The 22,695-nt window shown below is 43.3% G+C and overlaps 1 protein-coding gene across 1 annotated transcript in view; it reads left to right on the top strand.

Annotated features, from left to right (window-relative positions):
• APLF (aprataxin and PNKP like factor) overlaps positions 1–22,695 on the top strand; it is a 497,521-nt gene that overhangs the window by 78,558 nt on the left and 396,268 nt on the right. The window contains exon 3 of the mRNA XM_030196354.1: positions 15,801–15,967. Coding sequence (XP_030052214.1) covers positions 15,801–15,967 — 167 coding nt within the window. The remainder of the gene's footprint in view (positions 1–15,800; positions 15,968–22,695) is intronic.

The following is a 22,695-nucleotide window of genomic DNA, read 5'->3' as shown; positions in this document are numbered from 1 at the left end:
GTTTGGTTGAAGCGTGCAGGTATCCATTTAAATTATAGAAATCTATCATCTACATGTTTTTGTGCTAACATCTAGGTGTGGGCATTTACACCTGCTATAGGGCTAGTGTAAGTAGCCATGTCTAAATGTCTGTGCGTTTTGGTCATTTGTGCTAATATTCTATAAAGAAAAATAGGTAGCCATTTTTCTTTATAGAAGGCTTAAAATAAGTACCCTAGCCAGTGCTTATAGTGAGTACTTGTTATAGAATTAACCTCCACAAGCCTATATTTTAGGTGCCTCAGGGCCCCTTTTACCCAGCTGCGGCAAAAGGGGGCCGGTGCTGGTGAAACGTGTGCCGAGGCCCCCTTTTACCACAGCTGGTAAAAAGGAAGTCTCGCCTTCCTGCGGGAATTGGCCGCGTAGCAAATAAAGCACTTGTTGCTCGGCCGTTTTCGGGGGGAGGGGAGCCCTTACTGCCACCTATAGAGGTGGCGGTAAGGGCTCCCGCATTAACCCGGTGATAACTGGGTAGTGCACGGCGCTGCCCGATTACTGCCGGGTACACTCTGGCTCTACAAAATTGTAGTGCCTTGGGTGGATAGGGTCTTGGCTAGTGGAGTCATCATGAGGTTGAAAAGGATCGGTGATAGTGGTGATCCTTGCGGTACTCCTCAACTTGGTTTCCATGGTGATGATATATTAGTTTTTGATTTCACTTGATTACGATTATTCACTCGCAGGGCTTGTCTGCTTATCCTTTCCTGTGATCCGCAAGAGTTCAGTGCGGATCACAGGAAAGAATAAGTAGACAAGCCCTGAGGGTATGGGCTGAGCAGATGTAGAAGCAAGATTATTAAAGCCTATTAAGAGACAGCTTTTTTAAATGCTGCTCTAAGAACACTCATCTGGTGCTCTACTAGGCAGCTAGTGAAAGGGGAAGAAAAGTTTTGTTTAGGAAGATCTATGCACCTAACTCTTTAAATTCATGCAGATAGATTTTTTTGTATAATATATAGTCCTTTAGCTCTTGAATAGCAGGAGAACAAACCAAACATTGACAAGAATTTGAAAGGAAGTTTCACACACGTTTCTTTCCTACAGTATATTTGCAATAGTATATCTTTAGAAAGCTATGGGGAAAATTGCATCTTTTCAGACATCTTAGCGACTTTGCTATTACCATCTGCATTTCAATAACCCTACCAGAGAACAAGGAGGGTTGGGGTGGGTGGGGTGGGATTTGATATATCACCTTTCTGTGGTTCCAGTCGAAGTGATTTATATATTATATACAAGTGCTTATTTTGTACCCGGGGCAATGGAGGGTTAAGTGACTTGCCCAGAGAAACAAGGAGCTACACTGTGAATCGAACATGGTTCCCCTGGTTCTCTGGCCACTGCACTAAGCACTAGGCTACTCCTTCACTCACATCAAAGTCTTGTATGATGTAATATTAGGAGTATTGATATCAACTTTTAGTCTTTATTTTGAGAGTGGGAGGCTGCTGAAAAAGCACTTGGTAAACTTTTCTATCTATGTGTTTGTCCATAATTTGCAGGACCCGCAGCTTTTGTTGCCATAGTAATAGTAATTTATATGCTCCATCAACCTAACTTCCCTGTTGGACGTTCTTTTTAATTATAAAGCATTTTTGGGTCATTAATTCTGAGTGCTTGGGGAACATATGGAGTGGTGTGCATCAACTTTGGAGATAGGTATGAAACAGTAGGCAACGATTGTTGCTTCTCAAATAAATAGAGCCTGGAAATGAACAGTCTAAACAGTAAAGCAAAATGACTTTGGAATATGGATATTTAGAGTTATGCATCGGTTATGTATCTTTAAAAACCTTTCTGCTGTACACATACAGATTGTGTTCTTGGTGGATTATAGTATTAAATGTTCATATTCTATTGCATTCTTATCTTGCACCACTTGATTTGTTACTGCTTTTGCATGGATACAGTTTTCTTATTTATGCAGATAACATTCTGTTGATATTTGTGGATGAAGTTTCAGATGTTTTAGCTCGATTTAAATGTTTTTTTATTGAATAAAACATGGATGATTCAGAACCATTTGAGTATTCAGAAGACAGATATTTTATGGGTCAGCTGGACTTGTTTACCTTTGGATCTAGGTACACTTAGGACTGATATTTTGTTATTCCTGTTGTGACAGATGTAAGGAGTCATGTAATTTTGGATTTTTGCTATGAACACATGACATCATTTGTAGTAAAACTTCATTGGCTGCTGATTACTTAGCAAATATTCTGTAAAAATTTGACATTGATTTTTAAAGTTCTTACTGATAAACTTCCTTCTTGTCTTGTACATAAGTAATGCCACACTGGGAAAGACCAAGGGTCCATCGAGCCCAGCATCCTGTCCACGACAGTGGCCAATCCAGACCAAGGGCACCTGGCAAGCTTCCCAAACGTACAAACATTCTATACATGTTATTCCTGGAATTGTGGATTTTTCCCAAGTCTTGCTGCCTCATTGAAGATTTTTGTGCCGAGATCTAGTAGTCAGTAACTTTTGGAGAGATTCCCAGTTTCAGGCATATTAGATTGGAAGAATGCAGGTCCATTATTATGGAATTCATTACCATCAACTTTATGATTTAGTGAATCTTTGCGCATTTTTCAAAAACAGCTAAAAACTTTATTTCAAAAAAGCTTTTGTCAGATTTTAGTTTTGTTGTTATATATTTTAGTTCTGTAATTATGTATTTTATTTTTTGTCAATTGTTGTAAGCTTATTTTATTATGTATGTGACTTTGTAAGCCGCCTAGATTCATAGATAGGTGGGATATAAGAAATCTTAAATACATAAAAATAAAAATGTTAGGGAAATTTCTGAGTTAAAAAAAATTATGCTTATTTAGGAGAGTAACAGGGTAGAAAATGCTACGATCCAGAATAATTGTCCATGCTTATATCTCATTTCCAAAAACACCACAGTTCTTCAGCTGGCGGAGGTTGGGGACCCACGCCAGCCAAGATATTTACGGCGGCGGTTGCTTTAGCTGGCAGGGGTTGGGGACCCCCACCAGCCAAGATGTACAAGCAGTGGAGGGGGGGGGGTGGCTGGGCAGCGACGACCAAAATGTGCCCCCCCCCCACCTTAGGCGCTGGCCCCCTCTCACCTCGAGGTCTGGCTACACCCCTGCTGTGACCTAGATTGACCACTGCTTGAAGCAGGATACTGGGTTAGATGGACCTTTGTCTCACCCAGTATGGCTATTCTTATGGTCTTAAGACATAGATGATACACAGGGGCCCAGAGCAAATTTGGAGGGGCCCAGACCCCCGTAGCCCCACCTAGCTATGCCACTGGTCACAAGTACTGGCAGACACCAATTAGTGCACCATTCCACGCTACGAATTCCCAGGGCAAGCAGTGGCTTCCCCCATGTCCATCTCGGTTAACAGACTATGGAATTTTCCTCCAGGAACTTGAATGCAGATGGGGAAGCACCTGGATCTGCATTTACCCTGAAGCGAAGGAACTGATGGCAACATTGTGTATCGTGACATTGAGGTTCTAAAACGTCGATTGAGGTCATCTAGAAGGAGCAGGCCTCACCTGGTTCACTGCATCAGACAATGACTTGCTACTAACCTGATCATAAAGAATCCTGAGGCAGGCCGGTTGGCCGAAACACGGCGTGTCGAGTTTTGCTGATTCACATTATTCATATGGACCTATCAATAAATTTGGATTTATTACACATCGTCTAGAGATGTGTCATCTTCGCTGTGTTCTTGTGTGGCAAATCTTTTAAAACCCAGATATGCTAACCACCATTACCACATCCTCTGGCAACGAGTTCCAGAGCTTAACTATTCTTCGAGTGAAAAAATATTTCCTCCTATTTTGTTTAAAAGTACTTCCATGCAATTTCATTGAGTGTCCCTGTCTTTGTACTTTTTGATTGAGTGAAAATCGATTCACCGCCACCCTGCTCCACACCCACTTAGGATTTTGTAGACCACAATCATATTCTCCCTCAGCCGTCTCGGAAAAGAGCCCTAATCCTCTCTAACCTTTTCTCATATGGGACCAGTTCCATCCCTTCTATCATTTTGGTTCATTCTTCTTTGAACCTTTTCTAATTCCGCTATATCTTTCTTGAGATTCAGCAACCAGAATTGAACACAATACTCAAGGCCACCCTCCCAATCTTCAGTTACTACGGACAATTTTAACGACGAGGTTATAGATCACTAGCAGCAGATCAGCATGTCCGTTTTTCTGATGTTGAAATTTGCATCATGTAGCTATAGCTTGGGTTCCATTTCTCTACATGCATCATTTTGCACTGCTCACATTAAGTTCCATCTGCCATTTCGATTGCCCATTCTCCCAATCTTGTAATGTCTTCTGCAATTTCTCACAGAACTCTTATGGGGAGGAGGAAGTGGCTAATATGGCATTCTGATGAAGCAGCACGCTTCCCCCAGAATGGGGAAGAAATGTAAAAGGCAAGCTCAAGATTTTCCCTCAGAATCTGATCAACTGATGCCTTTTAGGCAGGGCAACTAGCTACTCACTAGGGGGCCCTTTACTAAAGGGTTGGCATGGCAACAGGCTTGCAGAGTACCAATCCCAAGCCACCGGCAGGAGCCCGGCGGGTAGTTCCCACCCCCAGAGTGTGTCAATTTCTGGCACTACAAAAATATTTTCTATTTTGTCAGTGCCGGTGCTTACCTGGCAGCAATTGCTCCGGTTACCGCCAAGTTAGGTGCAGGAACCCCTAGGTGGCGGTAGATGCTGCCCCCTGAAATGACCAGTGGCAACTGGTTCACTTACTCACATGGTCACATAGTCATTCTTTTTGAGAAAAAGACAGCTTTTTACCCTTCAGTGGTAAAGGGGGCCTCAGCGCACATCAAAAACACGCGCTGACGGCTAGTGCAGTTCTCCCTTTACCGCAGTTTAGTAAAAGGACCCCCTTAGATTGCCATTTTTAAATAATTTTTTTTTATTTTTTTTTGTTTACATTTTGTACCCCGCACTTTCCCATTCAGGCAGGCTCTATGCGGCAGGAATGGAGGGTTAAGTGACAAGGAGTGCCGTGTGCGGGAATCGAACTAATTCTCAGTTCCCCAGGATCAAAGGTCCACCACCCTAACCACTAGGCCACTCCTCCACTCATCTTGGACAGCTCCACTGAGACCATTGAAGCTGTGTCTACCGGGGAGGCTGAAAGACCCTTGAGCCCGATCCACAAGATGGCCTCTCCAGAGCTGGACTGCAGTCAGACTTGGTCCAGACAGCAAGCCAGCTGCTGAGGGAATGTGACTGCCTTAGGGTTCAGATGTTGGGAACAGCTTCTGTGAAGCAGAGGGCTCCAGAAATGGTGGGGAAGTACAGTGAGTATACCGAATCAACATCTCAATACAGCAAGATAATCTGGAGCTTGTAATAAGCATTTCTACCCTGGAGAAACCATCAGCTGTAATGCTGAGCTCGTTGTGGGATGCATTAACAGTTTTGTATAAATTTATTACCACACTTGTAGCTGCTAATCAGAAAAATTCCTCAGAAATATTGAGAACTTTTACATGCACCCAGGAGAAACTGGATAAGTTAAAGAGGCAAGTGGCTGAGCTATCTGGTGTCTAGCTAGCTTTAATTAAATGAAAATACAAATTCATGTGGAAAACTCTCAGCGTTACCTTAATTTACGCTTTTTAAATTTTCCAGTGCACCCTATCTTGTAACTTATGGGCACATTGAAGAACTATTTGGAAGAGATTTTGCATATTCCTAAAGAACCATGCCTTTCCTTTGCTAAAGTTATTACATTCCTCAGAAAAAGTTCTCAGAATAAGTGCAGGGAAAAGCTGCTGAGATTAATATGGACTTGACAGAGGACAGTTTGGATTTAACTGCATTTCTAAAACAATGATTCAGAAGTGATTAATTGTGCTACATTGATAGTGACGCAGGAATGTAGGAAAATGTTTCTTACACTGTGTCAACAAATTCAGTCCCTTGGTGAAACTTTTCATTTACGATTTCCTTGTAAATGTATAATAGTTCGTCAACAAGATATATTTTCTTTGATGCTGGTCAGCAACAATTTTCTATTGACTCTAGAAAACAGCACCCTTCAACTTAGGCTTGAATTAATGGAAAGGGTAGACTGTTGGAGCAGTTAATGATGTAGAATGTGTATGCTTTCTTTAGTATAAGCTTTTAGTTTTATTTCCTCCTCCCCCACCTCCAAATGTGAATCTCTTAGCTTCAATAATATTTTTTTCCTACCTCTCTCGTCCCTCTTATTGTGGACTAAATGGCACATTTTATTTCCTGATGGATAGAAGTTATCTGAGTTCTAATATTATACTTTTAGTGCTTTTTCCTTTCAAATTGGTACTTGAATGCAAAAAAAAAATACTTCTAAGATTTAACAACTTTGAAAAACTTTGTGTTGTCAGCACATTTATTCACCACATTCATTATACCTGTTTCTAGGTCATTTTATTAATGGATTAAAAAGCAGTGGACCCAGAACAGGTCACTAGGGAACCCCCATTAATTACGCTTTTCCAATGAAAATCTTTATTTAACCCTACTCTCTATTTTCTATCTTTTAATCAGTTCTTAATTCAAAATAGGGCACTGCCTCCTATCCTCTGACTTAAATTACCTCAGGAGTCGTTCATGACATATTTTGTCAAATGCCTTCTGAAAATCCCAATACACGATATCAAGCGGCTCACTTTTATTCACATGTTTATTCATCCTTTTAAACGTAGCTAATTGATGAGACAAGATTTCTCTTGGCTGTATCCATGTTGGTTTTGTCCCATTAATTCATGCCTATGTATATGTTCAGTAATTTTGTTCTTTATAAAAGTCTCTACCATTTTTGTCTGTCACCAGTCTATAATTTCCCAGGTCACCTCCGGAAACCTTAAAAAAAATTGGCACTACATAGTTACCTGATGCTAAGGTCCACCTTAGGAGTCAGCACTCAAGAAAAAGATCTAGGTGTCATTATAGACAATACATCGAAAGATGCCCAGTTTGCAGTGGCGGCGAAAAAGGCAAACAGGGTGCTAGGAGTTATTAGGAAAGGGATGCAAAATAAGATCAATAATATTATAATGCCTCTGTATTTTGATGCCATTCCTAAGGGGATTTGATAAGTGGAATAGGGAACTGTCTTAAATTGTTGAACAGTGGGCGATGTCTTTCCGCTTAAAGTTGAACCCAGATAAAACAAAATTTTTATGGTTAGGCTCCCCGAAGTATATTAGATAAATAGAGTTTTTCTGTAGGGCAGAATAGTTTTAAGATTGAGCTTGCAACTCACTTATTATGTAGAGGTAGATAGTGAGCTTACAATGATAAATCAAGTAAACAAAGTGGTTAAAGGTTCCTTTGGTTTGTTAAGAAAGTTAAGAGCTATTCGTAGGAATTTTGAAATATCTGATAGTGCAAGCCTTATTATCTAAATTGTAATCTTGCTTATGTTGGCTGCATGAAGAAAGTGTTGAGAAAGCTTCAGAATATTCAAAATGTTGCTGTACAAATTATTTTTTGCTGAAAAGGAATGATCATTTATCACTTTATTTTCGCAAGCTTCATTGACTACTGTGATGGCAAAATCTCATTTTAAGTTGTGGTCTGTAGTTTTCGATCCCCTATTGGAGATATGCCTTCTTATTTGACTGATTATTTTCCTTGCTAGATAAACAATTAATCAGAGAACACGTTGTTTTAAAGCGTTCCTTCGGTTAAACTGGTTAAAAGTATCAGACATTTGAACTTGTCACTGTCCTATCAAGCAACCTTGATTTGGAATTCTTTCCCTGGTTCAGTTTGTGCTCTTAGGGAGTATTTAAAGTTCAGAAAACAGCTGAAAGCTTGTTTATTTAACAAATATGAATTAATTTCTTTGGTCAATTTTTATATATATTTTTTAGATTGTACCTCCTGAATTATATTTCGTGTTTTTCTTTTGTGCTCCACAAGGAACTGCATAGGTTTTTGCGAAATATGAGTGATGTGTAATGTAATGCAATGTAAGTCTGGGAGGAGTTAGGAGTTAATAAATGTTAATGTTGGGGTTGGCATGAGGTCTTTGGTTGCCATATCCCTAAGTTTGCTCTGGATTTATAGTTGTGTCTGCTATCAAGTTGGATTACAAATTGATTGCTTGTTTCAAAGAGGATTTGAACTGCCTGTTGCAGAATATTCAGTAAAGTTTGGTTATTTTGCATAACTCTGTGGACTGGAGTCTTTTCTTTGAGTGAGGGTGAAACTTATTTACTCCCAAACTGGTAAAGGAAAGAGAACCAAAAGTAAAAAAAAAAAAAAAAGAGGAGTAGCCTAGTGGTGAGTGCAGTGCACGTAGACAGGTGGACCCAGGCCCATAGCTCCTCCTATCTGTTACACTTGTAGTGGAAACTGTGATTCCCCCCCCCCCCCCAAACTCACTAAAACATTAACAATAAATTATATTCCGCTATATACTTTTTGGTTCAATGTGGATCACACATTAAAGAAGACTGGACATTTCCAGGAATAACAAAATATAACCTAACAACAAACTACATATTCTATTCAGCATGATTTTTAGAATAAGTAAGTTTTGATCTTTTTTACGAAACAGGTTATAGGAGATTTTGGAAATCAAGAGATCTTTAATAGCGTTGTCCAAGCAAACCACTTGATATAAAAGAAAGAGTGTCTAGTTCTTCTCATATTGTTCAGAGAAGGAAAGGTAAAAAGTTGTAATGTTTTGGTAACTAGATTTACTTGTAAAAACAAGATGGTTCATTAAGTAAATTGGGGATAGACCGTATATAATTTTGTACACAAAACAGGAATATTTAAAAAGGACTCTGGCCTGCACAGGGAGCCAATGAAGCTTCACATAATGGCAGGATACACTGTCAAACTTTTTAAAAGAGAAGGTTAAACGTAATGCCAGTGGCGTAGCAGGGGGGGGGGCTGCCACCTGGGGCGGGGCGGTTCGCCGTTGCAACCCCCCCTCCCCGGGTGCAGAACGATGACATCCCCCCCGTCGGCGCATCGACACCCCCTCCCCCTCGACCCTGATGCAACTTCCTATTTCCGCAAGGGCAGGACAGATAGAGCGAGAGAAGGCCCGACGGTCCACATTTCTTTTACGTGCAGGGCAGGCGCGAGGCGTTGCGCCTAGCCTCGGATTCCGATATCTTTTTAAAGGTAGGGTGCGGGTGCGGGAGCTGGTCGGGGGGGGGGGTGTCGATGCACCGAGGGGGGGAGCTGGCAGGGAGCACCCCCCTGAGCTGACACCCGGGGCAGACCGCCCCTCCCGCTGCCCCCTTGCTACGCCACTGCGTAATGCTACATTCTGTATAGTGAGAAGCTTCTTCAATATCTGTTTAGAAGCTCCCAAATAGACAATATTACAATAATCAAGCAAACTCAAAATTAAAGCCTGGACAATATAGGACGATATAGGTGCCTCCATCATCCATAAAAGCTATTGTAGTGGTGTACAGTTGGGGGTAGTGGGTTTTGGAGGGCTCAGCAGACAAGATAAGGGAGCAATGGTGGAATTAGAAAAGGTACAGAGAAGGGCGATGAAAATGATAAAGGGGATGGGACGATTTCACTATGAGGAAAGGCTGAAGTGGCTAGGGCTCTTCAGCTTGGAGAAAAGACGGCTGAGGGGAGATATGATAGAGGTCTATAAATAGAGGTCTAAAAAATAATGAGTGGAGTGGAACGTGTAGATGTGAATCGTTTGTTTACCCTTTCTAAAAATACTAGGACTAAGGGTCATAGAATGAAGCTACAAAGTAGTAATTTTAAAATGAATCGGAGAAAATGTTTCTTCACTCAACGTGTAATTAAACTCTGGAATTCGTTGGGAGAATGTGGTAAAGGAGGTTAGCTTAGCAGGGTTTAAAAAAGGTTTGGATAGCTTCCTAAAGGAAAAGGCCATAGACCATTATTACTACTACTACTTATCATTTCTATTGCTACTATGTATTAAAATGGACTTGGGGAAAATCCACTGCTTATTTCTGGGATAAGCAGCATAAAATATATTGTACTTGTCTGGGATCTTGCCAGGTATTTGTAACCTGGACTGGCCACTGTTTACTAAGGCGTGTTAGTTAGCGTGCGTGTTAACCATGTAGGTGACTATAGGAATATTGTTGTCACGTACATGTTAATACGCGTTAAAGACGCTAACGCGCCTGTAACACAGCATAGTAAATAGGGCCCTTAGTCCTTAGCTATCACTGCATATAGCAACTATTAAGAAAGCTATACAGCTGAGCCACTAGGTTCTTCTGTAGTAACTGGGACAAAGAAAATGAAATATCTCGTATGACTCACTAAGAGCCAGCTCAGCAGAGGTAGGATTGTGGCAGTAGGGAGAATAAAGGTGTGGGTATAGCATGCTGAACATGTCTTATACCTGTATAATTATTTCCAACTAGTATAAAAGGCCTGTTTCGGTAGGCAATGAAATGGGCGCTAGCAAGGTAATCCCTCCCCCTGCAGTATCCTTCCTTCTCCCCTGCCCCCCCTGCAGCCACCCATCTGGTCTCAAGACCCCCTCCCTACCAACCCTCCTCTGCCCCTGCAGCGACCCTCCTCTCTCCCCTGCCCCCCTGCAGCCACCCATGTCCAGCAACCCTCCTCTCCTTTCCCCTTGCTCCCACTGTAGCCACCTATGTCCAGTGACCCTCCTCTCCCCCTGCCCCCCTGCAGCGTCTCTTCTGTCTCCCTGCCCTCCCCTGCAGCCACCCATCTGGTCTCAGGACCCCCTCCCCCCCTCCCTCTTCCCTGCCCCCCCCCCCGCAGCCATCCATGTCCAGCAACCCTCTCCTCCCCTGCCCCCCTCCAGCCACCCATGTCCAGCGACCCTCCCCTCCCCCCTCGGCGCATCAAGTAGACCATTGAATGGTATTCAGATGGTAATGATTTTGATTTGCTGGCAGTTAGTGCTGAAATTTGAAATGGCATACCATTAGAAAAAGTCTCTCTATTTCTGTGTCGGTCCACTGAACCATCTAATCCCTTATTTTTCTCTAACTCTTATACAGTTGCACAGCTCCCAAAATACATAAAGTATATGAGCTATTATCTGCTAAACAATACATTTTAAGTTTAGATGTTTTACTACTACTACTTATCATTTCTGAAGCGCTACTAGATGTACGCAGCGCTGTACACTTGAACATGAAGAGACAATCCCTGCTTGACAGAGCTTACAATCTAATTAAGACAGACAAACAGGACAAACAAGAGATAAGGGAATATTAAAGTGAGGATGATAAAATAAGGGTTCTGAACAAGTGAATAAGGGTTAGGAGTTAAAAGCAGCATCAAAAAGGTGGGCTTTTTAGCTTAGATTTGAAGATGGACAGAAATGGAGCTTGACCTACCGGCTCAGGAAGTCTATTCCAGGCATGTATATGGTGCAGTAAGATAAAAGGAACAGAGTCTAGAGTTAGCAGTGGAGGAGAAGGGTACAGATAAGAGAGATTTACCCAGTGAATGGAGTTTTACTGCAACACTTCAGTTTTCTTATCACATCCAGATAATTGTCCCCCCAGCGTGGAAATGGTCAAATGAGAAGAAAATTGGATCTGATTTACTACAATGTGTTACTATGGTAGCACCTGATACTGCTGTTAAAGTGCATTTTATAGTAAATGGGTCCTCTTGCACAAATTAGAGCAGTGGTGTGAAGATGAGGCTATTGTGAAGATGAAGCTCCCACCTCAGGATCCCAGGTCCCTCTTTCACTCAGGGTGAGCTGGTTCTCAGAATGCAGATTTTATGCAAATTCGTCTACTACCCCTTTCTACTCGGGGTGACCTGGTTCTCAAAAAAGCAACATAGTCAGGTCTCATCAACAGGATTTTCTCATACAAATCTTTTATTCCCGCCTCCTTGGGCACACTTCTTCCAGCTTAAAACACTTTTACAAGCTTAAACATTTCTTCCTACTCAGTTCAATCTTCCAGCTTAAGCACCTGGACACACAGTCCTTCCTTGTAACATGGACACCCAGTCTTTCCTTGTAACCCGGACACACAGTCCTTCCTTGTAACACACAGTTCTTATACCTGACACTCTAGGGCCTTCTTACCCCAGCCAGCTTCCTTGCTTTGCACACAGTTCACCACCAGTCCAAAGGGCTCAGCCAGTACTTCTCATGGGGATCCTCCTGCTTCAGCTACCAGCTCTCTTCTTTAGCTGCTAGCTCTCCCTTCTCCCTCACAACTCAGGTGGGGTCTTAAGTGGATAATGACTAAACAGGACCCAGCCCATAACCTGCTGCACCTGTTTCCTCCTCCAGGACTCTCCTCGGTCCTAGCGACCTCCTGCTATACATCCCTTACTGGCTCCCTTTAGTGACTCACCCAGCCCTTCTCCCTGGACATTTTAGGGGAACAGCGCCCTCTAGGGGCCTAACCAGGATAGGACAGCCTCTTCCTTCTCACACTGGTAAATAATGCATGATAATGATTGTTAGTGTGTGGTAACGAGGTAGCCCTAAATTAAAATTATGTAAATTGCAGATCTCCAAATTAGCTATTATCTAAGAAACACATTGAGGGAATAATTTTATAAAGCTTTTTCTGCACGCAAATCCTGTTTTACGGGCAGAAAATAGCTTTTATAAAGTTGTGTGGCCAATTAAATGCATAAAAAGCACACATGTGGAAAGAGTGTATCTACTTTTACGTGATCTGTGCATACCTGCTCCTGGGGCGTATTTTGAGTGAGCAGAGGCAGATTTACAATGAATATGCATGCACATAAGTAGAACACAAACACACATTTACACTTTTTTTTTTTTGGAGCAGATTCAAATTTGTGTGTCACGGCATCTGTGTGCTGTTGGTTTGAATCTGGGAACCTGTTTTATAAAGGCACAAAGGGACCTATGCTGCCTCTATGAAATAGACTTGAAATGGGTGCTTTTTTGGACTTACAACCTCCAATAATAACTCAATATAGTTGAATTTTGATCTTCACATCATATTATTAAGAGAGAAGAAAACAGACCTCCGAAACCGCAAGACAAAAAAAATGCCTTCATGTAACTTTTCTTTTGTCTCTAAAGCAGTTCGTTTCTTTCATTGGTCTTAAAAATTCTCAAGTATTTTTTATGATGCGGTATGAAAAGTGACTTCTATATTTATAGCATTTAAACAGTCTTTTTGTGGTCTATGCAAATCAAGTTCAGATTTTGTAAAAATCGCCAAAGAATGAGCTGTGAGCGTCTTTTATCATGCCACGCTAGCGGTTCCCATACGGCAATGCAGACCGAGCCCATTCAAAGTCAATGGGCTTTGTCAGCATTGCCGCACCAGGGACCTCTAGCGTGGCTGGATAGAAGGGGCCCTTAATTTTATTTCAAACCTAACAAAGGCCACCATTTCACCATGATTTCTAGCTTCCTCAGGAGTTTAATCCAACGTGCTTCAAATATTCAAGCAAGCAGCTCTTTTCATGATTTAGGAAGGCTACTCTTAGCAATGCTCTTAGATCTCTTTCTGCACTGGACAATAAAATGCACAAGAAACCAATTTTAATATGAATTTGCAAAACTGTGAAGGCTTTGTTAAAAAGCCACTACTTAAGTTGTAATTTTATAAGTCATTTGAGCATTTAGAAAATCGGTTTACGTGCTCAGATAGGTGCTTATAAGATTACTTGAGAGTATATGTTCATAAAAGTAGGTGCTTAGAAACATAGTGCTTACTTTAATGTTTTATACACCTAGGTGGTCTGAGGGGTGGGCTCGGTGATTAGGCGCATATTTTATAAAATACGTATTTTGCAATTTCTACAACCAAATGTGTACGCAAGGTTACTGCTGCTTAGGAACATAAGAAACTTTATGAGGCAATTTTCAGGGAGGTCATTTTATAAAGCATAAGTGCATAGTCTACTTTTATAAATGTTATAAAGTTATTCTCTTAAAGAGCCATACAAAAAGATTTACCCCCCTTTTCCTTCTGCCTTTTTTTAATACATGGAATATATCTGGTCTGGGCTTGCATGTTGGTATTTTTTTTAACAATGTCCATGCCTGGTGTCAATTTTTGACCTCTTGCAGCTGTTCTTCTCAGTCTTTTTTGACCATTCTCATTTTATTATAATTTCCTTTTTGAAAGTTAAATGCTAACATATTGGATTTCCAGTGCGTACTTACTCCAGTTATTTAATCAAATCTGATTGTGTTACGATCACTGTTGTCAAGTGGCCCCAGCACCATTACTCCTTGCACTGGATCATGTGCTCCATTAAGGACTAGATCTAGAATTGCTCCCCCTCTTGTTGATTCCTGAATCAGCTGCTCCATAAAGCAGTCGGTTTTATCTAGGAACTCTACCTCCTTAGCATGCCCTCATGATACATTTATCCTGTCAATATTGGAGTAATTGAAATTGCCAATTATATTGTGTTACTTAGTTTTAGTTTCCCTAAATTCTGCTAACATGTTTTCATCTGTCTGTTCGTTCTGGCCAGGTGGATGATTGTATCGCTATCCTTTTCCCCTTTACATATGGAAGTTCTATCCATAAGGATTCCAAGGTGTATTTGTGTCCTGCAAAATGTTTATTCTATTTGATTCAAGTCCCTCTAACATATAACGCTACTCCTCCACCAATATGATCCATCCTGTTGCTGCAGTGTAATTTGTACCCTGGTATGACAATGTTCCATTGATTATCTTCCACCAGGCATCAGAAATAAATGTATCTTTTCATGTAGTACAATCTATTCTAACTCTCCCATCTTTTTTCCACGCTTATAGCATTTGCATACAGAGGAGTCTTGAGAAATTGGTGTTGGTGGCAGGGGCGTATCTGGCCTTCAGCGGTAGGGGGGGCCAGAGCCGAGGTGAGGGGGGTACATTTTACCCCCCCCCCGGGTGCCACCGACCCCCCCCCCCCCCGCCGCCATCGCCGACACCCCCTGCCGCCGCCAGCACCACCTCAAATAAGTTTGACCCCCCCCCCCGACCCGCCCGCCATCCGTTGCCGTCTGTACCTTTGCTGGTGGGGACCCAACCCCCGCCAGCCGAAGTCTTCTTCCTGCGTTTGGTAAGGTTTCTTCTGAGTCTGACGTCCTGCTGCACGTACAACGTGCAGGACGTCAGACTCACAGAAACAGAATGAAGCCCTGCAGATTGCAAGGCTTCGTTCTGTTTCTGTGAGTCTGACGTCCTGCACGTTGTACGTGCAGCAGGACGTCAGACTCAGAAGAAACCAAACGCAGGAAGAAGACTTCGGCTGGCGGGGGTTGGTTCCCCACCAGCAAAGGTACAGATGGCGATGGCGGGTTGAGAGGGGAGTCAGCAGGGGGGTCCAGGGCCAGCAGCTACGCCCCAGGTTGGTGGCATTGCTGTTTACTACAGTGCAGGAAACTTAGATCTAACAAGATTTAAGGAGCTTGCCAGTGTCATGATGGTGGCATTCCTGTCAGCCTTTTGCTAAACAGAGAGCTTGAAGAATGTCTTTTTCCCGTGAAATAATAAATATATGTGTAACCATATATAGTAGTAAATCTTATTCTCTTGAAAATTGGTGCAATGAGATACTGCAATAACCTGAACTCTTTTTTTATCTTTTACATTACTGCCAAAAATGAATGAATATTTTTTCCCATACAGTTTCTTAGTGTTCTTATTTTTTCCTGCATATTGTCATTGATACCCGTTTATCTGTCTTTTAGACCTTGACTGTGTAGAATTCTTTTCAGGCCATAGTAGTAGTACATAAGCTAGTAGAATTACATAAATTATTTTCTTTTTAATTTGCAGATGCATGTGAATCCTTGTTTTTACCAGGCCTATGATAACAGCCAGTTATTGCCACTGGAGAGAAATGAATGGCATTGGCTGTGCCCGGGAGACTGCTTTTCATTATTACCAGACAAGTATGTTTTCAGGGTTATTGCCACCCACTCTGACATGGACAGCACGTTAAGGTAAGTACAGTCTAGCATAGTGATTCTCAACCATTCTTCTGTTGTGACACACCTGACAGACAATGTTCATGTGTGCGCCACACAGTGGCGTAGCCAGACAGCCAGTTTTGGGTGGGCCTGAGCTCAAAGTAGGTGGGCACAAAATATTCTCTCTGCCCTCACCCCTTTCTCCCCCCTTCCACTCTCCACCCCTCCCCCAGCACCTCCCAATTTAAAATATAAATACTTTAGCTCATGACGATCCCCAAGTTTTGTCAGCTGAAGACTTCCTCCGAAGATGGCCCTTTTACCAAGCTTGGCAGACAGCAGTAGCATCTTTTTGAGCCACCAATGCTAACACCCCACACATGCTTAGTGGGTGGCTCAAGGATGTTGTCGATATCTGCCAAGCTTAGTAGAAAGGAGTTTTGGTCCCTTCAGCAAGGGTCAGGGCTGGTGTAAGACATGCTAGGACCCAGAGCACAAAATAAAGATGCACCCCCAATTCCCTCTCCTCTCTGCAATCTCCCCACCTTTCATTACAATCACCAACAGACCCTCATCAAATACAGAACAAGGGATCACAAATTAGAAATAACATATGTAGAAAAAATTGTACTAGGAACCTGGGCATGTACTGCAACAGTGGAGAAAAAAAAAGATATGTATTTCCATTTCTACTGAACACAATAAAAATATCCGCTATGCACATTTGCGAAACTAAAAAGAAGGAATCAAAATCCTTCCATAAAACTATACAAACAAAAAAAAGGAAGTCAGGATGTGAAAAAAGGCTCAGTTTATTAAAAAGAACAGTCTTCTACGAACAATATCCAATACAGGTGTACATAAGAAATAGTGTACAGCAGATACTTCAGGATAAGGAAAACCCAATACTACAAGCTAACATATTTCAGTTAATAAATTCAAAATCAGATGCCTTTTTTTTTAACCTTTGTTGTCTAGACATTATATTTTCCCATCATGTTGGTTTCAGTTTCTCTTTTCCGCTTTCCTGTCTGTCTTCTGCTAATTCTCCTTCAAGCAGCTGCTGCTCATTTGCCTTTTCTCCTCTCTCCTGTCTTGTTCCATTCCTTAAATTACACTTGCCTCTGACATATTGATCTTTCCATTTTAGTTCTTTCCTTTCTTTTTACTTTTCAGATACCTATTAAATTTCCATTTTGCTTTCCACCATTCTCAGTGTCTCCCTTCCTCCACCCTTTTAGCCCAGCATCGGCTTCCTCTTCCTCCCCAGACCAGCATCTTCCTTTCCCTTCTCTCTTCCCTCTTGCCTGCTCTCCCGTGGTCCAGCCTTTCTCCTTCTTTCCTCCCACCTATAGTCCAGCATCTCTCCCTCACTCCCTTTTGCCTCTGTATCCAACATCTCCCTCCTTCTCCCCTTCCTCCTGTGCTGCATCTCTCCATTCTTCTCCTCCACCCTCATGTCCAACATCACTTCCTCTCTTTTTCTTCTTCCCTCTCTCCTATTGTCCACCATTTCTCTCTCCCTTGCATCTCAAGTCTAACACCTCTCTCACCTCCCTGCAGCATCTCTCCAGCAATTCCTTCCGTCCACAACCATGTGCAACATTTCCCTGTCTCATCCCTCTCTCCCCTTTGCAGTATCTCTCCCTCCCCTCTTCTCAGGTCCAACTTTCTTCCTCTTGTCCTTCATCTCTCCTATGCAGCTTCTATCCCTTCCTCTCTCCTAGGCCAGCATTTTTCCTGTCTTGTCCTTCACCTTCTTGTGCAGCATCTATCCCTCCCTCCCCCTCATATCCAACAATTATTCCTCCACCCCCCATCCAACAATTATTCCTCCACCCCCCGTCCAACAATTATTCCTCCACCCCCCATCCAACAATTATCCCTCTCTTCTACCCCCTCGCATCTCTTCTCTCCTTCTCATCCACCCCCATGCCCAACAGTTTTCCCTCTCCTACCAACCTCCAGCATCTCTCCTTCTCTTCTTCCCATCCATCCCGTGGCCGACAATTTTCCCTCTCTCCTTCCCATCCACCCTGTGCAGCATCTCTCCTTCTGTCCTTCCCATCTACCCCCATGCCCAACACTTTCCTTCTCTCCTATCCTCCCCCCCCCCCCCCCAATGAAGCATCTTTCAAAGGGTCGCTGGCAGCATGTATGAATAACTGCTGCTGCTGCCAGCTGACCCAGAATTCTCCCCTCTGCTGCATTCCTCCAAGGCTGTAAACAGGAAATTATGTCAGAGTTGGGGAGGGGGGGATGTGCAGAGGGAAGACTTCCAGGTCAGCTGGCATCAGTGGCAGTGATTCTTACATGCTGCCAGTGACTATTAAAAGACAGACACATCGCAGAGGGAGATGCAAAACAGCGGTGCCACAACAGCAGGAAGCGTAACTTGCTCCCCAGTGCCGGCATTTTCCAGTGTGCAGCGCTGCTGGATGGGCCTGAGCGCAAACTGGGTGGTCCTAGGTTCACACAGGCCCATCCGTGGCTATGCCTCTGCATTGAACACTAAAGTTTACAGCTGAACAAAAAAATCAGTTCTAAATATTTCATTGTTAGAAATGATACAAGGGAAATATAAATATTTTAAATTAGAATTTACTTTAATAAACAGTTTGAATCTTTATTTACTTTATCAGTGAGAAATTTGGAACCAGTGTGTTGCATTGTTTCTCAAAGTGGGGTTTAATGGTAGGCAAATTCACACCAAACTTATTGTTAACATCAAGAAATTTTATCCATTCTAGAGCATAGAGCTAAAGTGTTTCCCCTTAAAGGTTTTCCTACAAAACAATTTTGTATTCAAATTTTGGTGTCACTTCAGTAACGACATCACAAAATTCCTCCATTACCAGATACTGCAAAGTAACACAGAACCATGCAAATATGCAACTCAGAAACTATGTAGCTAATAAAACCTATGTAGAGCAGACCCACATCACTTCCAGTTGAGGTTGGTGGCAGCAGCTATCGCTGGAGGTAGTGGGGAAGCAGAAATGGGGACTACTTATAGGGTTTTCAACTGCCTGACTCTGGATCTCTTCTCTCCCCAGCTTACAGGCACAGATGGTTGTTAAGGGAAGAATAGGTTTACTGTCTATGCCAAATTTTTGGTGACACACCTCCTACCTTTTGGTGACACACTGGTTGAGAGTCACTGGTCTATCTTAATGTTTTTGCTTGCAAGTCCTTGGTAGAGTTTTTAACTTTCTGAATAGTGTTAGAAAATAGAATTTATGAAATTGTTAAGTCATTGTTGATTTCTTTGAGCAAATTCAAGAGTTAATAGTATGGAAAATGTTATCTATCGCAGTAACTGACCTTATCCTCCTTGGCATCTGGGTATTATAACAACAGTGTTTCAAAGACAATTCTTTGGGATGGGAACGTCTCTTCACTTTTACCAGAGATGAGGCAGGATGCACAAGCATGGTTCATATCTATTGTTTGCAATGAGGATTGCTTTCATCTCTTAATATAGCTGGACAGTTTAAATCAGGGGTGAGCAACCTATGGCTTTGGGCCTCAGGTGGCCTGCCGTTGAATTTTATGTGGCCTGTGAAATCATGGGAAGTATACACAGAAGACGCCCCGCACAACGTCATAAGTTTTGTTGTCAGTGGAGCTGTTGAAGGATACGACAAAGGGACAAGACTTGTTTGACAGTGTTAGCAACTGTTTGGAAAGACAGAAGTGTATGATTACAGAGCACTCTGGTAATAATTTATGTTCATTTAGTCATCACATTGAGTTATATTGGCAGTGAATTATATGGTACTGTTGCCATGCCTCCCCTTTCAAGGGAAGGCGAGAGGTCAGTCAGCCCTTGGTGGTCCGAAATACAGTTCCACTCTGTCCGCCTTGGTGAACTTCCTTTTATTAACTTGAAATCAGGATAGTTAATCCACTCAAATCCCTCACACCTAGTCCCCAGTGCAGTCTTTCCAGGCCCTGAGCATTCAGTCTCTAAGTTCATATAGGCCATTGCCTAGGGCAGCTTGTGACAAAAGATTTCAATATAGCCTTCTTTTTTCAGTTTGTTCCCCCTTCCAAGAAATCAACACAGTCCTTGAAGGCAAATTGTTTAGCCTGGAGAGAATGGGCCTATATAGCGGCCCCCCCAGCCCCTGATATATTGAAACAAGACTCCACCCCCCACTGGCCCAAGTTCATGCATTCCTCGGAAACAGCTCATACTTGGAACAGAGTTTGTTTGTATATAACAGTTCCGCTGCTTCCAGCTCAAATCAGTGTTCATTTAGATATATAACAGTTCCACTGCTTCCAGCTCAAACCCTTTTATATCTTCACCCCTTACACGTGTAGAGGATGAAGAGACCCCCTCCCTTATTATACCAGCATCCAACTCCTTGTATCCACTCGCATGGTCGGTTTGAGCATTTCATTTAGACCTTCTCCCCTTCAGGGAACAGTCCTGGGAGCTGGGAGCTGACAGCATACATACTCTAAGGGCCTTTGCCAAGGAGTCTTCTCTCCACCTTTGCACCAAGCTTAGAGAATAGGGACTCTAAAAACCTTTCAGCCTCACCCCTTTTACCTTAGCCAGGGCAGAGATATCCATAGGCTCTGGCCCAGCTGCTTCATCTCCTTGGGAAATCCCCTGAACTCCCTCTAAGGGCTGCCAGTCCATGGGTTCTGCCTGCTGCTCCTCCCCCAGCTGCTTCCAATCCCCTTGATTAGCCCTCCTGAACCAGTCATCACTCTCCGCTCTAGGAGCCTGGGAAGCATAGTATCTGCTATCTTCCTTGGCAGGATCAGTGTTCTATCTTGGGGTAGCTGGGAACTATAGGCTTCCTGGCTCTCAGAGGAAATGGAAGGTCTATTCCCCTAGTGAAGAGCGGGTAATCTACCTCAGGGAGGTTGGGATTTGTAATCCCTTAAGGTTTCAGGGTAAGACTTGCCCTTCTTGCACTTCTCCCTAGAAACCTTCTTGCCTATTTTCCCTTGCTCTTCACAGGTACATTTGTTAATTTTCTGTGTGGCCCGCTAGGGATAGTACTGACATTCATGTGGCATCTCTGTGTATAAAGGTTGTTACTTCTGGTTTAAATAAACAGTTAAAGACACCACTCAAGGCTGACTTGGTTCCTATAACTCATGCTTTGGGACACAGCTTTCTTTCTGTGTCTCTTGCTAGTTTATTCTCCTTGCTTCCATCTCCGTTGCAGGCATACATTTTTTTTATTTCCTCACTGTGTATCCTAAGTGCTTGTACATGCATACATATCTTCAATTCTCTTAGGACACCATCTCCTTGTCAGCTTGGCTTCAAAGTAATCTCATTTCTTCTGTAATCTCCAGTATCTATTTTCAAACCCCCTCAAGTGGCAAGCTGTTATAATTCCAGTGACAAGCAGCTTAGATAGACAGTGGGAAAAGGCAAACATCTGGACTGCTTATTATAAGAATAGAATAAATAAATAATAGCTAATTGAATTGGAGAGAGGACAAAAGCAAATGATAATGAGGGATAGAATGTATTTTTAACAGAATTGCATAAACATACCATAAGAATATGGAACCAGGAAATGATTCTTTGCTGTTCTGTGGAAAACTTTTGGGCTTGTAATTTCAAGCTGTTTAAACATCTAGAAGAATATTGAGGCTCCGTCTTGGAAGTAAGGTGTGCAGTGTCAGGTTTGAGGCAACAGTGAGCCTGAAACAGCAATGTGGAGTTATCAGCAGCTGGGAGGCATTGAGAAGGCAAGCAGCAACAGGTCTGAGGTACTGACTAGCACAAGTCTGGTGTGCAGGCAGGGGGATATGTGAGAGAGGCTGAGGATAAGTTGTTCTCCGAGGACAAGCAGGCTGCTTGTTCTCACGACTGGGTTGACGTCCGCGGCAGCCCCCACCAACCGGAAAAAGCTTCGCGGGACGGTCGGCACGGGGCACGCCCACCGCGCATGCGCGGCCGTCTTCCCGCCCGTGCGCGACCGCTCCCGCCAGTTACTTTTTTCCCGCGACTGAGAGAGTCGTGTTTTTGCAACTCTCTCGTTTCAGCCGCCGGAATTTTCGACCGCGTTTACGCGGGTCGTCGCTCTTGGCCCTTTTGGCCTCTTCTTCTTTCAGTTTCGTTTGTTATCCAAAAAAAAAAAAAAAAAAAAAGAATTTTGCGCGTGTGGAGCACGCGCTCCTCCTTTTCCCTCGCTTTCTAGCGGGGACGCCTCGTTGCGGCCTAGTGGCCGCTCGGTCGGTTTCAATTTTCGTGGTGTGATTTTAGCCACCATTGCCGACTTTGACTTCGCCGACGCGATTTTTCCGTCGATGTCCTCGAAGGTCCCGAGTGGATTTAAAAAGTGTGGTCGCTGCGGCCGGCCGATCTCGCAGACCGACACCCACGCTTGGTGCCTCCAGTGCCTCGGGCCGGAGCACAATCTCAAGTCGTGTGCTTTGTGTCTCGGTCTCCGGAAACGGACTCAGGTTGCGAGGCAAGTTCTGCGGGACCGTCTTTTTGGAACTTGCGCCGGCCCCTCGACGTCGACCTCGACGGCATCGGTATCGAAGGCCGGTTCTTCGGTACCGGTATCGATGCCCGAGACATCGGCACGATGTGCAGCGACCCAGGAGAACAGGTCCGTCGGCCCGCCGGTCCGCCGGGAGTGGGGTAGAGAGACGAGTGGGCAGTCGGCGGTCACTCCTCAACTCGTGAGCCACGGGACCGAAAACCCTGTGGACCGCGGTACCTCGACAGAGGGGGATCGACTCCTCCTCCTCCATGCCTCCGGCACGGTGACGTG

This window comes from Microcaecilia unicolor, chromosome 3 (genome assembly GCF_901765095.1).
Source record: "Microcaecilia unicolor chromosome 3, aMicUni1.1, whole genome shotgun sequence".
NCBI lineage: Eukaryota > Metazoa > Chordata > Amphibia > Gymnophiona > Siphonopidae > Microcaecilia > Microcaecilia unicolor.
The sequence above is the reverse complement of the archived record's forward strand: the minus strand, read 5'-3'. Positions and strand labels throughout refer to the sequence as shown.